Source organism: Macaca nemestrina, chromosome 1 (assembly GCF_043159975.1).
Source record: "Macaca nemestrina isolate mMacNem1 chromosome 1, mMacNem.hap1, whole genome shotgun sequence".
NCBI lineage: Eukaryota > Metazoa > Chordata > Mammalia > Primates > Cercopithecidae > Macaca > Macaca nemestrina.
The window spans coordinates 214,674,435-214,690,627 of record NC_092125.1 but is presented as its reverse complement, the minus strand read 5'-3'; the positions used below and the strand labels follow the sequence as shown (position 1 = coordinate 214,690,627).

Sequence of the window (16,193 nt, the reverse complement as noted above, 5' to 3'; positions counted from 1 at the left end):
CAAAAGACAGAAACATTCCAAGTCAGAGAAAGCCGGGGCTTTCTGAGAACGGCAGACAGCCCAGCCCATCTCCACGGTCTGCAAAGAGCCTATTGTTCCCACCGTGGAGCCAGCTGCAGGTATGACAAGGCCACTTTTGCAGCCTGGGAACTGAAGCACAAACCGACTTCAGTTTCAGACCATAAAGAGCCCAGCCGGCAGAAGCCCAGGGCCCCCACTTTCAAGGGAGAAGATTTTGCTGCTGCCCATGGTAGAGCAGGCAGATGCCCAGAGCCACAGCAGGGAGGGCAAAGGCAGAGGCTCTTGACAGACACCGGCTCACCCGAGCCAACTGGAGAAGACTCGCTCGGTTTGTCTTCAGGCCTCTACTGGCAGGCCCAGGCCAGGCCGTCCACCCTGGGTTCAGGGCCTGACACTGCAGGGGAAGCTCCCGGGCTGCTGCTGCGCCCTGACACTCCCGAATGGTGGCTTTGGGGTGCCATCTGCTGCGGTCTCGCGGGGAAGGACAGACAACCTCTGACGGAGACTCCAGGCCACAGGGATTCAGTGGCTCACCCTAGTCATGCAGGTGGCAATGGCAGAGCCTGGGTTAAACCCTTCCTCGCGCCAGGGCCCGTTTGTTCTACTCTGTGAGGGGAGTTTGAGTGAGAGTCTCAATACAGACTGAGATGATGAGGGGGGCGGCAGCACTCAAGCCCCATCTCCTCTTCCCACTCCCAGGAAGAACTGGCTCTGACCCAATCATCTCCACTTGGAGGAGGGAAGAAATGGAGGCAGGTTAGGGAAGAAGGAATTCGGCACTTTCCCTCCAATTTTTTCTTATCTGAAGCCTCATTTCCCTGACAAGAATATAAATTCTTTAAGGAGAGATGTGCCTGTCTCATAACTCACAGGGTGCCTGGAAGAGTGCTAGGCACATAAATGCTCAATGTTACTACACTGAAAGTAAGAATCTGTAGCTACCATGACTAATGTTGAAATAAAATGTGGAAGCTGAAATAAAGAAAGAGGAAGAAAAGAACAGCATCAGAAAGGGTAGAGTTCAAAATGAGTTCAGGCCCATAGAAGAAAAACCAGCAAAAGGCGGGTTCCTCTCTTTGGAACCAGGAGACGGGTGGAGGCTGGGGGGAGATCCTGTCTCAGAGGGTACGGCTCTCTTGCTTCTCACCTATTTCTACTTCTCCTCATCAGGGAGATCGACTTTCAGGCTGCGAAAGGTGGAACCAACCTGGTTAAGGGGGTGAGCAGAGGGCAGGAAAGAACCAAGTCACTTTAAACAATCAGGCTTGCAGCGTCGGGGCAGACCTGACCTGTGACTGCAATCTTTGACACTGGGGGGCGGCAGTGGCTGACCTGACTTTTGTCTATTTTTTTTGTTTTTTTCTTTTTGAGATGGAGTTTCACTCTTGTTGCCCAGGCTGGAGCGCAATGGCACAATCTCGGCTCACTGCAACCTCTGCCTCCCGGGTTCAAGTGATTCTCCTGCCACAGCCTCCCTAGTAGCTGGGATTACAGGTGCCCGCCAACACGCCTGGCTTTCCTTTTTTTTTTTTTTTGTATTTTTAGTAGAGATGGGGTTTTGCCATGTTGGCCAGGCTGGTCTTGAACTTCTGACCTCAGGTGATACACCTGCCTCGGCCTCCCAAAGTGCTGGGATTACAGGTGTGAGCCACTGCACCTGGCCGACCCGACTTTTGTCAAAAAAGGAAGAATGGCCTCTGCAAGGAAATGCTAGCTTGAAACTGATCCAGACAACAATTTTTGATGGGATCATTAAAATTATCTGCTGGCACATTTTAAAGTCAGAGATCACGAGGAGCCAGCCAGGCTCACTATGAACAAGCCCTGCACGAGAATACTTCTTTTCCTGTTTTGGTGGGGATGCTGGGCTGGAAGAAAACACAACTACTTAAATAGGGTTGCATCCTTCTGGCAAGTTCTCGTCTACCATCCTGCACCTGTAGCTGAGAGGAAGGGGAGGATGGAGCCTCTGCCGATAGGGGTGGGGACCCGGCCACAGTTCCACAGCCCCGTCGCCCACCCCTGCCCACTCCCCTCCACACCTGGTCAGGGTCAGCTCACTGCCATACCGACCCACCAAAAATAGAACGATTTGTGCACTGCATATATTATGGGGCACCCTGTGGCAGTCTTTGCATGCCCTTGGTCAACTTGTTTGTCCAGGACTTAAGTAAAGGCCCGGCTGAGAGAATGACCAGCTTCCTATCGACTGTGTCAAGGGTTTAGATGGTCACAGGGTTAATACAGAACCCGGAAACCTGGGCTAGCTACAGAAGGAAACTGAAGCTTAAAGATGCAAGAATCACTGTTAGATTCCAACGCCTTTGCTCTTCCTACTTCACCACGCCAGTTAAATGTGCCGGGGCAAATTCAAGTCAGATATTTAGGCTTAAGGGTGCATTTCAGGCCGGGCGCGGTGGCTCACGCCTGTAATCCCAGCACTTTGGGAGGCCGAGACGGGCGGATCACGAGGTCAGGAGATCGAGACCATCCTGGCTAACACAGTGAAACCCCGTCTCTACTAAAAATACAAAAACTTAGCCGGGCGAGGTGGCGGGCGCCTGTAGTCCCAGCTACTCGGGAGGCTGAGGCAGGAGAATGGCGTGAACCCGGGAGGCGGAGCTTGCAGTGAGCCGAGATCCGGCCACCGCACTCCAGCCTGGGCGACAGAGCGAGACTCCGTCTCAAAAAAAAAAAAAAAAAAAAAAAAAAAAAAAAAAAGGGTGCATTTCATGGAGTACAAAATGGGGCTGACCTGCAAACATTTCCTATGAAGAGACTTGTGGTTTTTAGAGAATTTCAAGCTCGACAAGACGAGATGTGGCTACTAGGAAAGCTTTGGCGCAACTTTAAGGTGCATCAATGACAGTATTCCTTGTGCCCAGATAAGGGGAGGTGCTCCCATCCCATCGCATGATGAAGACACTGCAGCTGCCAGGTCCCACCGCTTGCTTGAGAAGGCAGTGGTTCCCCTCTGTTCTGTCCTGGCCTGGCTACATCTGCAGGGCTGGATTCAGTTTAGGGCATTTTTTTTTTTTTTTAAAAGAGACGAGGTCTTGCTACGTTGCCCAGGCTGGACAGGAACTCCTGCAATCCCCCACACAGCTGGAACTAGAGGCGCGTGCCACTGTATCCTGCTAAGGCACTGGGTTTTAAAAGTTTTGAATGAGTTAGAGTTCATCTGCTTAAAAGGTCTGAACACCCTGACACCAAGAAATGGAAAAGAACTAGGGCTATCCAGGCCTCGGGGGGGCACGGGGGAGATGTGTGTGGGTTAGGGGAGACCCAAGAGAATCTGGCAGGGCTCTGAAGGCCTGCTGTCTTCCGGGAGAACAGATCCAGCCTATGTCACTGCAGATGGCAGAGGGGGACCGAGCAGTGAGAGAACATCATGGCTCATTGGGCTAGACTCGGTCTGTTCTGATAGAGCTGTCCCTGACAGGCATCTGCTCACAAAGTAATGTGGTCCAGGAGACCGACGAGTCTGAGAAAGCGGATGGCATCTGACAAGGAGGGGGTCTAGGTGAGGGCAACAGTCCAGAACCTGCTGCCTCCCAAGTCATAACAGTAAATCTCTGCAGAAAAACAGACACCTGGATCTGGCAAGACTGTTTTGCTGAGGACTAGTGGAAAAGAGGGAGAGAAATGCTAGAAAGACCGGCTTCTCTGCTCCCACCTGTCCTGGCACACTCTGGTGAGTCATCCTGAGGAATCTCGACCCTCAGACTCCAGGAGGTCTCCATAAAACAGGAGTAGTGAGTGCCCATGAACTTGAGACTGACAGTTCTCATTTCGGGTCTAATAAACACGCCACCCGTGGCAGCACTGGAGCGTCTGCTGGAACATCATCTTTATCTGCCACTAGCAAAACCCTGGTGCCAAGATGATGGGGTGGGCTGTCTGCTGAACAGGAGCTGGGGCGCACCCTCAGAGGGAGGGGGCTCCATCCACCCATCTTCAAAAAGAACTTTGCCTGCCGGCCCCCGGGGACCGTGTGCTCTCCCCGACGTGGAGGTGGTTACTGTGCCCAGGCTCAGGGCTGGGTGGAGTCAGCTCTGCGGGCAGGGAAGCCTGGGGGTCGGATGGAAATGAATGAGGTCCTTCCAGCAAATCAGAGTCTCTCCTCCTCCCCAGCTCCATGTGGACGGCAGCTTCCCGGCCACCCTAGGGAAGGAATGAGGGTTTGGGGCTCACTGTGGGCCCCATTTTAAATGGGCACCAACAGCCCAAAGTGAGGCCTGGGCCGTCGGCAAAGGTCCTGGGTCATCTGGGCAAGTCCAGTCACATCAGCAATTTGGCCTCTTCGTTCCTATCTTTGTGTTTCAGAATCAAGAGCCACCTTCCAACAAACAGGCCAAACCCCATGGCCACCAAAGGTAGAAGAGGTTGGGTGGAGAAGGCTTGCAGTGTGCAGCACTGTCCCCAGGAGCAGACTGATTCCCCAGAACACAGCGGGCCTCAGCCTGTGGTAGAGAGGCTGAGCCCACATAAATGGCCATGCAGGGGCTGGGGAGGGAAGGAGAAAGGCACCTGGGGAGTGAGGGGCACAGGGCTCGGCGCACCCGGCCATATTTCCACAGCCCCCTCACCCACCCCTGCTCACTCCCCTCCACACCTGGTCAGGGTCAGCTCGCTGGCAATACCAACCCACCAAAAATAGAACCATTTGTGCACTGCATATATTATTACATCCTTATAAAAGTGGCTGCCAGAAGGAAAACATTTTTATGTGCTGTGGCTGCACAGATGTTCCACAAGGTGGTTCCAATGGAGTTTGAAGCCAGAGCCTGACCTGCGTGTCCCCAGCAGGCACCTCTCCCCCTCCCCATGGCCCTAACACAGGCAAGCGTTTGTAAGCCGGAAGCCTTTCCCCCAGAGGGGCTATATTACACCTCCCACTGCCACGCGGCATCTTCTAGCAGGACCCAGAGGGCACGGCCCTAAGGCGTGGGCCCCACTCAACAGCTCTGAGGCCGCCCAGCTCCTGTGCTACAGCCCGAGAGGAAAGGGCCTGGACCAGGCCTCCGTTTCCTTGCCTTCACCTCGCACTAAATAAACAAATGTACACAAAAGGCCTAGAGCGGGGCCTGCCAGAATGGCAGCTCTCGCCGACTGTCAAAGCACAGCCCCATCCCCAGGCCTCTTCTGGCCTCTGGCATCCTCCTGGTCACCACACTGTGCTGTGGGTCGGAGGCCAGGAGCCGGTGTGTAGCCAGGCCAGACGATGGTGGTCAGACGGCCTCCCAGGGAAAGTTAGGGTTGCCCAGGTTAGGAAAATTTTGAATCTAGAATTGTACATGTTCTAAAAGTCTCTCCTTGCAAGACATGTGGCAGTAGCAGTAAAAGCTATTGTTTGTATTTTTATTTTTGAGACAGGGTCTAGTTGTGTTGCCCAGGCTGGAGTGCAGTGTTGTTATCACGGCACACTGCAACTTCTGCCTCCCAGGTTCAGGCCATCCTCCCACCTCAGCCTCCTGAGTAGCTGGGACTACAGGTACATGCTGCCTCACCTGGCTAATTTCTGTATTTTTTGTAGAGACGGGGTCTTACTTTGTTGCCCAGGCTGGTCTCAAACTCTTGAGCTCAAGTGATCTGCCCGCCTTGGCCTCCCAGTATTGGGATTACAGGCATGAGTCACCGCGCCTGGCAAAGTTATTATTTATTGAGCATAAAACTGTGTGTAAAAATAGTTTTTTATTTCTACTTTACAATGATCTTTCCTTTATTTTTGAGATGGAGTCTCGCTCTGTCACCCAGGATGGAGTGTAGTGGCGCGATCTCAGCTCACTGCAACCTCTGCCTCCCGGGTTCAAGCGATTCTCCTGCCTTAGCCTCCTGAGTAGCTGGGATTACAGGTGTGTGCCACCACGCCCAGCTAATTTTTGTATTTTTAGTAGAGATGGGGTTTCACCATGTTGGTCAGGCTGATCTTGAACTCTTGACCTCGTGATCCACCTGCCTCGTGATATACCTGCCTCAGCCTCCCAAAGTGCTGAGATTACAGGCATGAGCCACTGCGCCCAATTTTTTTTTTTTTTAATAAAATTTGTTTATTATGTTTTTTAGAGATAGGGTCTTGCTCTGCTGTCCAGGCTGGAAAGCAACGGTGCAATCATAGCTCACTATAACCTCAAACTCCTGGGCTCAAGTGATCCTCCCATCTCTGCCTCCCAAGAAGCTGGGACCACAGGTGCCGCCCCACCCGGATAACTTTTTGGTTTTTTGGGAGGGGGGAAGGGGTGGGGAGCAGGGCAACTGTTGTCCAGGTTGATCTCGAACCCCAGGCCAAGCAATCTTCTTGCCTCAGCCTCTCAAAGTGCTGGAACTATTATCTTTGAAAATGAGCACTATCAACACTGAGCTTCAAAGAGGGGGAGGTCTGTCTAGGCCACAGAGCCGGAAAGTTCCCGGGTTAGGATCCGAACCAAGGTCTGGGTGATCCTGAAACCTGCTTCCTTTTATGAGATCTCTCTGCTGGCTCAATTTCATCTACATCTTTTACCAGAAAACTGAAGGACAAACCACAATCCAGGGCTCAGAAAACCTGAGCAGGGTCCATCCCTGCCTCAGCCACCTCCTGCCAGGGATCTCCAGTCCCTTCCTCTCCTGTTTCCGTCCTTCACAGCATGGGATGGTTGTGGGGAGCCTGTCGCAGGCCAGCTTTCCTTCTCAGCCAGGCGCTGGTCACTCCACCCCAGGTCATCTGACAAAAACCCAGCCGCCCCTCGAAGCTGTGCTGCTCAAGCATCTCCACCCCCAAACCCAGGCAACCCCACGGGACACAAGGAGCATGTGTGCAGCTGCAGCCAGGCCTCCCCAGCGAGCGTGCACTCCTGGAACTGCCAAGCTGGGCCCAGCCCACCCTTTGTTCCCTGCATCTGGAAGGGCAATGGGCTTCTTCCCTGTGACAAAAATATACTGCCTGGCCTGACTGCCAAACACGAGTCAAAGAGGATGTTCCTGCTAGGATACACAGGCAAGCGCCTGCCGGGGTTTTACTGCCTCAAGATATATTGGGGGTGTCTACTGCTGAGTGGGGAGAGAGGGCTCACTAGCCAATGACCCGCCTGATCTCCCCACTCAACAAAACATTCCACCTTCATTTCTAAATACTTAGAAGCTGAGAAAATATCAAACGAACATCTGCAGGCCCTTCCCCGGATGGGAAACCTTCGATCTCTTTCCAGAGATTTACAGTTTCGCCTCTTTCCCACGTCTCTGCTGTCACACAGAAGAAGTGACCTCTCAGTACAACTTCCTCTGCAACCTTTTGGAACTGGGGGCTTGCAACCTTTTTTCACTTGCTCTACAACCCTCCCACGGGGGCCCACGTGGCAGTGTGCTAGCGGGTACCTTCTGCCCGCCTTTCCTCACACGCATCCGCAAGTCTTGGCAGGAAGGTACGATCTGGCTGGCTTGCGGCTCACCTTCTCTCCGACAGTCCCACTGCCGTGGGAATCTGCTAGAAGACTAGCTATTTACCTTGTCTTCCAGTTGACGTCCCTGAGAAACATCTTTTGGTGGTTGGAGGTGGGAGAAATAAAAGGTAAAATGACGGAGGCAGGGCTGGGTGGAGGGAGCGCCGCCTGGTCTGGCTGTGGTCTGGCTGGGGGGCAGGCGCAGCTCAGGCCCTCCACCTCTGTCACACGTGCCCAGGAGAGTGGCGCTCTGCCCCGGTCACTGGCCTACCATCAGCCACCTACACTGGGATATGAGTGGGCCCAGGGCATACCCTCATGTGCCCACGGAAGGGACCCCTGCGAGATGCCAGCAAGCCGAAGCTGGCAGCCTTCTCCAGATGGGCCGTGGGAAACAGGAAGACGAGGGTGCCCCCAGGACCACACACACGGAAGGGCAGCTACTGCTCTCGGGGTGAGGCAGGCTGGGCCACAGGACCCTGGGAAAGCTGGGGACCCATGGGGCCTTGCTGATGGTGCTGATGCTGGCTGGGATGGCTCTTGGGGCTAGGGCCTGGCACTGTGGGCCTGGGGAGATGGCTCCAAAACCAAGTAGCCTTCCTTCCTGACATGTGGGGCAAGGGCATGTGAGCGTGGGTGACCTGGATGAGGCCAAGTTTCCAGAGGAAAAAACTCAGGTCCAGGTTGCTGTGAGGACTGTGTAAGGAGGAACTCGAGTGAGGGGGCTCTCATCTGACGCCCATCTCACATCTTGGTCGTCCAGCCCCTGCCCACTCCACTCCAGAATGCCTCCCAGCCTGCCCTTCTTCCCCTGCCCTTCTCCGTTTCCGCCCTTGCCACCTCCTGCCTCAGATGGACGCTAGCATCTTCACTGACCTCTCTGCTGCAGGGCTGTCCCCTCCAACCCTCCCAGGGTTGCCTGATCCAGGCCCTTGTCGTCTCTCTCCTGGATGACTCTAACAGCTTCCCTCTGACCACCCATCCCCCAAGCCCACGGACAGAACCACCTTCTGGAAACGCAGATCCCATCAGATCACTGGACTCCCTAGAAACCTCAAAGCCCTCCTGACAGCCTCTAGCAGTGAATGCACCCCAGTGGCCAAGTGGCCTCCAGCAGGAGACCATCCTGAAAGACAAAGGCACACCTGCAAGAGGGGCCCAGAGGGCAGCACTGCTCAGCACACGCCTAGGGAGCCCTGGCCCCATGTGGGGCTCTGCCGGGTCGGTCCCGTTTGCGGGGTCTGCTTGCTTCTGAGGCCACAGGTCCACTGCAGCTGCCCACGCCGGCTGCTGAGACAGTGTGCTGTCTACACCGAGCTGACTGCTCCATGCACTTCCATCTGACAGCTTATTTAGCAGTCGCCGAATGGCAGGCACAGAGGATGAATCGAGACCACAACAGCTGTGGTGTGGTAGAAAGTAGCATATTTTTTTTCTCACCAAGCAAATCTGGGTTCACATCCTGGCTTTGCTTCTTACTGGTTAAGTTATATGGGCAAATTATTTAAGTTTGAACCTCAGTTTCCTCACCTGTTAAACGAGAATAACCTGACCTTGGTCACGATCTAATCCAAGGGGACAGCTTGCAAACCATGCGTGTTCATGCTACCACAGATCCACTCACCTCTCCCGGAACCCTTCGCCTCCCACCCAAGCAAGCACAGGCATTCTTCCAAGGCTCCTCTGGGACCCGTAGCCAAGCTCTGCAACCCTCACTTCCCCTGTTTGCTCAGAAGCTGTGCATCATTAACTTAGATTTGTCTACCTCGTTGCAATCCCTCCCTCTTCTGCAGTTACTTACATTGGAACCCAGCCCCAGCTTTAATGCACCTCAAATAAATGATGTGATCAGCCGTTAGAATGATGGCAGAGCATGAATTTCCTCATTAAAGACCCTAGAGCAAAAGGCAATGCAAACAAGGTCCGAAGCCCTGGCCAAGGTGTGCTGAGGACAGGCACTCATCAGGCCTGGGTTGAGCTTGGCAGGAGACACTGCTCACGGCAAGCCGGAACCAGACTCTGGCCATGGGCTGACAGCTTTGATTTAAACTATTAGGAAGGCTGAGGATTAAATATTTGTCCAGGTCACTGTAAACCGGGTGGAATTATCAACAGCCTGGAGTGGTAAGTGATGCAGGAAGCAGTCTCTGGATACAGATTCAGGATTTTCCACCCACTCCCCAGGTGGCAGGATGTGGGAGAGTCAGGCTGCAGGGGAGCTGGCTGTCTGGGGATTTGGCTGCTCCTCCCCAGCTAATGGCCCCTGGAAGATAGGAGTCCACTTCCATGCAAAAAGGCTAACCACCACCCCCTCCCCCCGGCCCTGTCAGCACTAGTGAGTAGTTCCGGGATGGGACCGCGATATCCCTGCTCAGACGCCAAAAAGAGGACCCCAACATCCCTTCTGGCCTCCAGCCCCTCGGACACAAGAGAGGCAGCGGAGCTTCTATAGGTGGAGGGAGGCTCCCAGGCATGATGGCTGACATTCACCTTGCATCACTATTTTTTTTTTTTTTTTTTTTTTTGAGACGGAGTCTCGCTCTGTAGCCCGGGCTGGAGTGCAGTGGCCGGATCTCAGCTCACTGCAAGCTCCGCCTCCCAGGTTTACGCCATTCTCCTGCCTCAGCCTCCCGAGTAGCTGGGACTACAGGCGCCCGCCACCTCGTCCAGCTAGTTTTTTGTATTTTTTAGTAGAGACGGGGTTTCACGGTGTTCGCCAGGATGGTCTCGATCTCCTGACCTCGTGATCCACCCGTCTCGGCCTCCCAAAGTGCTGGGATTACAGGCTTGAGCCACCGCGCCCGGCCTGCATCACTATTTTTTAAAAGTATGTAGGTGTTGTTGTAACTAGTAGAATACAAATTCACTTAAAAGATTTACTACACTGGGCTGGGTGTGCTGGCTTATGCCTGTAATCCCAGCACTTTGGGAGGCCGAGGTGGGCGGATCACTTGAGGTCAGGAGTTCGAGACCAGCCTGGCCAACATGGTGAAATCCCACCTCTACTAAAAATACAAAAAAATGAGCTAGACGTGGTGGTACATGCCTGTAGTCCCAGCTACTCGGGAGGCTGAAGCAGGAGAATCGCTTGAACCCGGGAGGCAGGGATTGCAGTGAGCCGAGATCACACCACTATATTCCAGCCTGGGTGACAAAGCGAGACTCCGTCTCAAAAAAAAAAAAAAAAGATTTACTACACTGATCCTTTCAGTCATATGTTTTCTATCCACAGCTATCGAGAGCATAGTTATCTTACTGAAAGATATCTCTGATGTTAAAAGGAATTCTCACAGTGGAAAGTCAGGGACTACTGGAACCGAGAATGAAAGGGCATCCTTGCAGAAAGTGGCGCCCCTCTGAGGCTCCCAAGGCTGTGCCGTTTCTGCCAATACCGACTTCTCCGAAGGCAGAGTGGGGTCCTTGTGAAACCCAGTTGTGCACCTGGTCTATGCTTTCTCTTCCCCCTTTACGCCAAGCATCTTGTGGCCCCGCACCAGCACAAGATTAAGGCCTTCTCTTGGGATGGGAATGTAAAGGGTCCTGAACGTGGATCCTTACACAAGGTTCTTAAACCCACCTAGATGCTTATGGGAGCATCTAAGGTAGAAGGGGAGGCAAGTTTGCTCAGGGAAGGCAGTACCTTCCAGTCCAAGTCCAAGTTTGCCTTAGACAGAACCTGGGAGCAACGTCGTGGAGAAGGGTTGCTAGAGATACCCAAACAAAAGATGGATAAGAGAGAGGTATCCAGTAGGGCACGTCTTAAATTTCAATGTGCACACACATTACCTGGAGAATTTTGTGAAAATAGAGATCCTGATATGCTAGGTCTGGGGGGGCGTCTGACATTTCTGCCTTTCTGACAGGCTCTGTGGTGACGCTGATGCTGGTCCTTGGACTGGGCTGAGGGCAGCAAGGTGCAGACACTCTGAGCTCAGGTAAGCAGCTCCCAGAGAGCTGGCCTGACTGATGGGCTGGGCATGGCCACAGAGAAGGCAAACAGAGCCAAGCACCACTTCTCACAGCACACCATGACCCGAAGCATGGGGATGTGCGGTGCCCTGAAGAGTAAGGAGGAGCCACGCCAGCACCTGACCTCCCTCAGCAGGAGGCCAGCAGAGTGCCAGCAGCTACGGGCAACCTTGCAGAGCCCAGAGAGCTTTTATTTGAAAATGCAAAGCCCTCCTTAGGTGGTGGATTTATAGCTGGCTGAACATGCTTACCCTAGGGCACCTGCTCACTCATCTCTGCAGGTCAGCACTGAGGCCAGCACCTGTGGGCACTGGCAACTGGCTATGAGCGGGTAACTCTACCTGTCTGGTAAGGCTGCCTCCGAGGTTCATGGTGCCAGAGCCGGATTTGTTGGTCTGCAGCCACAGCATCACCGTGGAGGTCAACTTGTAATGGGCAGTGCGGCCGCTGGATTTCTCCTGGAAGGACAAGACAGAGATCTGTTGAGCTGAGGGAGAGCCTGAAGTGGCCCCTTGAATTCAGGGTCATCCTAACATCTCCCTTCCTAGGTCATTATCACAATATTACCTTTTTTTTAATTGGAGACAAAGTCTTGCTCTGTCACCCAGGCTGGAGTGCAGTGGTGTGATCTCAACTCACTGCAGCCTCCACCTCCCAGGTTCAAGCGATTCTCCTGCCTCAGCCTCCCAAGTAGCTAGGATTACAGGCACCTGCCACTAAGCCTGGCTAATTTTCTTTGTGTTTTTGGTAGAGGTGGGGTTTCACCATGTTGGCCAGGCTGATCTTGAACTCCTGACCTCCAGTGATCTGCCTGCCTCAGCCTCCCAAACTGCTGGGATTACAGGCATGAGCCACTGCACCCGGCCTCACAATGTTATCTTTCTTATAAAATCCCAACTGGTTTTTAAAGGGACATTTGTAATTGTGTATTTCTTTTGAGAACTTAATCATTAATGACTACTGCAATCTTTTTTTTTTTTTTTTGAGACGGAGTCTCACCCTGTTGCCCAGGCTGGAGTGCAGTGGCCGGATCTCAGCTCACTGCAAGCTCCGCCTCCCGGGTTCACGCCATTCTCCTGCCTCAGTCTCCCAAGTAGCTGGGACTACAGGCGCCCGCCACCTCGTCCAGCTAGTTTTTTGTATTTTTTAGTAGAGACGGGGTTTCACGGTGTTAGCCAGGATGGTCTCGATCTCCTGACCTCGTGATCCACCCGTCTCAGCCTCCCAAAGTGCTGGGATTACAGGCTTGAGCCACCGCGCCTGGCGACTACTGCAATCTTGACTTATCTTTATCCAAATGGCTTGGAGGCATTTCTCAGAATGAGGGGTTCAGAGATCATAGCATCCCCCTCACTGCATCTGCTAGAGAGCAGCGCGGCACTGTTTGGTGTGATTCTGTACTTAGTGGCCCCGGCCACCAGCTGCTGGGAGGCAGTACCTGCACTTCTACCACGTGGATGGAATCCCAGCAGCCTTTGATCTTCTTTGATCCATCTCCAGCCTTCTTTATGAGGATCACTCCAGCAAAGCCATGATCCAGATCCCAGAGGTAGACAGATGAGACGCCGCCTTCAAAATACCTGCAGGAAACAGGCCAATGTGCCTGTTAGATGCTAAAGGACAGATCATCAGCCTGGGTCCCAGGCTGTTGCTCAGCAAAGATTCTGGGATTTGGGGTCCTCCCTGCAACAGTTATAGGAGCCGATCCTTGGGTGTGTTCTGATCGTTCTCTGGCTCGGGGAGAGGGTGCAGCATTTTTGGGGGTGTAGTAGGTTTAGGCATCATAAAGATGAACTTGAGTTTGGGCTCTGCCACCTCCCTTAGCTTTGTGGTCTTTGGTTTACTGGACCTCTCTAGGCGTCACATTCCTCCCAGATAAAGAACGCAGCACGAGTGACATCCAGTGACAATCCATGCAGGCTATGACTACTGGAGTGACCACGGTTGTTCGATATTTCTGTCTTTTGGGTTACAAGGCAGATGAGAAAATACAGCAACAAACTCCCTACATGCTGATCCCTCCTGACCAGGGCTCCAGCTGGTCTTTCGGAGCAACTTCCTACAAAGCGCTAGCCGGAAATGAAGGGCTCAGCTTGAGACAGTGCTTCCTCCTCAAATCCGAGTCAATACAAAAACATCTCTCTCTCTCTTTTTTTTTTTTTTTTTGAGATGAAGTCTTACTGTCTCCCAGGCCAGAGTGCAGTGGCACCATCTCGGCTCACTGCAACCTCCACCTCCCAGGTTCAAACGATTCTCCTGCCTCAGCCTCCTGAGTAGCTGGGATTACAGGTGTGCACCACTGCGCCCGGCTAATTTCTGTATTTTCAGTAGAGATGGGGTTTCGCCATGTTGGCCAGGCTGGTCTCGATCTCCTGACCTCAAGTGATCCACTGCATCTGGCCCAGAAACATTTCTAATTATGATCAAATGGAAGAGGGATTTCTAATTACGATCAAATGGCAGAGGGAATGAAAAGGTTAGATGAGAAATGGGAATCAGTCTGGGATCCCAAACCCAACAGACCCAGGTCAACTACTGTGGCTCGCTGGGGCTGCCGTGAGCAGAGGTGAGGGGTGGAGTCAGCTGATGGGAACTGCAAATGCTGGTGATAACCAGCGAAATCTCATTTCTTGTGGCGAAATCTGTAGCCTCTCCGACCCCAATTAAGCCCCAAAAAGAGAAATCTCATCTCTGCTGATAACCAGTGAAACTGTAAGCAATCGCATCTCTCATGGTGAGCACATCTTTATCAGGAAGTCTGGGGCCTCTCTGACCCCTATTAAGCCCCAAAGCCCTGGTGCGGCAGGCGTATTCTGGGAGCACACCGCCCTCAGCCCCGGACAGCTGGGAAGGTGGGCCCAGGCTTGGGAGTCAGACGGACCCAATGACAGCTCTAGCACGCCCAGCCCCAGCTATGAGCTATGCTCACGCATGCATGCGTCCAACTGTTTACTAAGGGACCAGTGGCGTGAACATGGACTTTAGGGACTTAATCTACTTTCTATGGCTGTTGAGAGACAAACAATTAGGAAAAGTAGACACCTACCAAACGGTTAATGTAAAATTAAGTACTAGAAATTAACATGTATCTGTAGATTATGTCTCACCAAAGCTATTCTATAATAAAAAATACACACGGTAAATGTGAATATTTACAGAATGTGGGTGATGGGTATACAAGAATTCTCTGTACTTTTTTTTTTTTTTTTTTTTTTTTGCAATTTGACAGTAAGTCATACTGTTCCAGACTAAAAAGCTTTTGTGAAAAATCAGTACGCGAATACACCAGAGTGTAATGTAACTAAGAGACCATCAGACCAAGGAAGCAAAGCATCCTCCCAGGAGAATGAGGGTGCCCTGGCTGGTCTGCCCTCACTCCAACCCTCAGACCTGTGGAGCATCCAGGAGGGCTGATACTTAGGTGGGCTACCCTTGGCCCCGCCCCGAGGGCTCCCTCAGGCAGGCTGCAGCCAGCCCCTGCGGCAGGACCACATTCTGTCCCGTTCCCTCTGTGGCACTAACCACTGTGATTAAGCTATCAAACCGAATACACCATGGTGCGCCCACAGGCGAGTCTGCAGGAGGGCATATGAGGGCAGGGCTGCCTGGCTAACACAAGTGCCACTCAGGGAACACCTGTGGGATGGATGTGTCAGGTGCCAGATGCTGAGCTCATCACTGGTCAAACTGCACAGGGTGGGGAAGGGCCTGGCTCTGGCAAGGTGTAGCACAGGCATCCTTTCCTTCTAGAGGAAAAGGACCACTGGATGAACAGACACACCTGTGGGGCTCAGCGCGCACTGCTGGCAGAGGTGATGTCCAGGACACCGGCCAATACTGGCACTCAGAGACCCCACTCCAGAAGATCATTTCCTTTATTCCAGTCTGTCTCCAAACTCTCCCTTCTTGGGGCAAGGCGAGCTAAGCAGATGAGTGTTTTGGTCCAGGGCCCAAGGCCCCATCTGCCTCCATAGGGCCCTCCTGGTCTGGACCGGCCCCATACAGAGTTGGAGAGATCAGGCCATTCTGGAATGTTCCCGGAACACCTGGAGAGGGACTGACTGCCCCTGCTAGACCTGAGGTTTAGCAGGGCTCAGATGACTGGCAGCATGGGCTCCGTGAGCCTTTCTGGCTTATTCTCCTGGATTCTTGCAGGTTAACTTACGAGGCACACGAACACAACCGAGAGAAGAGCAACTCAGAACAGACCTGCTAATACCCTTCCTGTTGGCGACAGATGGCTTGGTTCTAGCACACGGTTTTCTCTTTCAGCCAGCTTATAGGGAGAGCAGCCCCACATCAAAAGAGGGGGAAGAAAAACAAACAAAAAAACCCTACTTTGCTGGCAAAAAGGATGGGCCAATAATTCCTTCTTTCCTTTGGCCATTCTGGAAAGAAGGCTTGCAGCCCAGGGGCATTTCATCCTTCCGCTCCTTCACAGATCCACACAGAGCTGCGGTGCTGTGCCCGCCCAAGGCTTGCTCTCCTCTGTGTGCTGGGACACTGGGGAGAGGCAGGTCAGGCTGCCCTGGAGGGGAACCAGGAGAAATCCCGATGGCCTGACACTGTCGACACCCTCCGGCGACCAGTTCAAAAGCACCAGGTGGCCCACGGCTGCTTCCCCTCAGTCCCATCCCTGAGCGTTCCGTTTCTTCCAGAAAAATAAAACAACCGCATTAAAGTTTTATAGGGTGGAACTGGCCGTTTCCACTCCAACGTCCCACCCCGTGGCCTGGCTCCCACTACAGGCAGCTTCTCCTTGGCAGGCCACAGTGACCAGATCTA

General features: G+C 53.1%; 1 protein-coding gene and 1 pseudogene across 7 annotated transcripts in view; both read right to left on the bottom strand.

The window, feature by feature from the left end:
* Positions 1–16,193, bottom strand: part of LOC105483111 (capping actin protein of muscle Z-line subunit beta) — a 148,490-nt gene that overhangs the window by 6,071 nt on the left and 126,226 nt on the right. For all 7 annotated transcript variants that reach the window (XM_011743769.2, XM_011743770.2, XM_011743766.2 and 4 more), the window contains 2 exons: positions 12,847–12,988; positions 11,750–11,866 (listed from right to left, as the gene is read on the bottom strand). In XM_011743769.2, coding sequence (XP_011742071.1) covers positions 11,750–11,866; positions 12,847–12,988 — 259 coding nt within the window. The remainder of the gene's footprint in view (positions 1–11,749; positions 11,867–12,846; positions 12,989–16,193) is intronic.
* On the bottom strand, positions 4–11,742 carry LOC139364069 (uncharacterized; annotated as a pseudogene).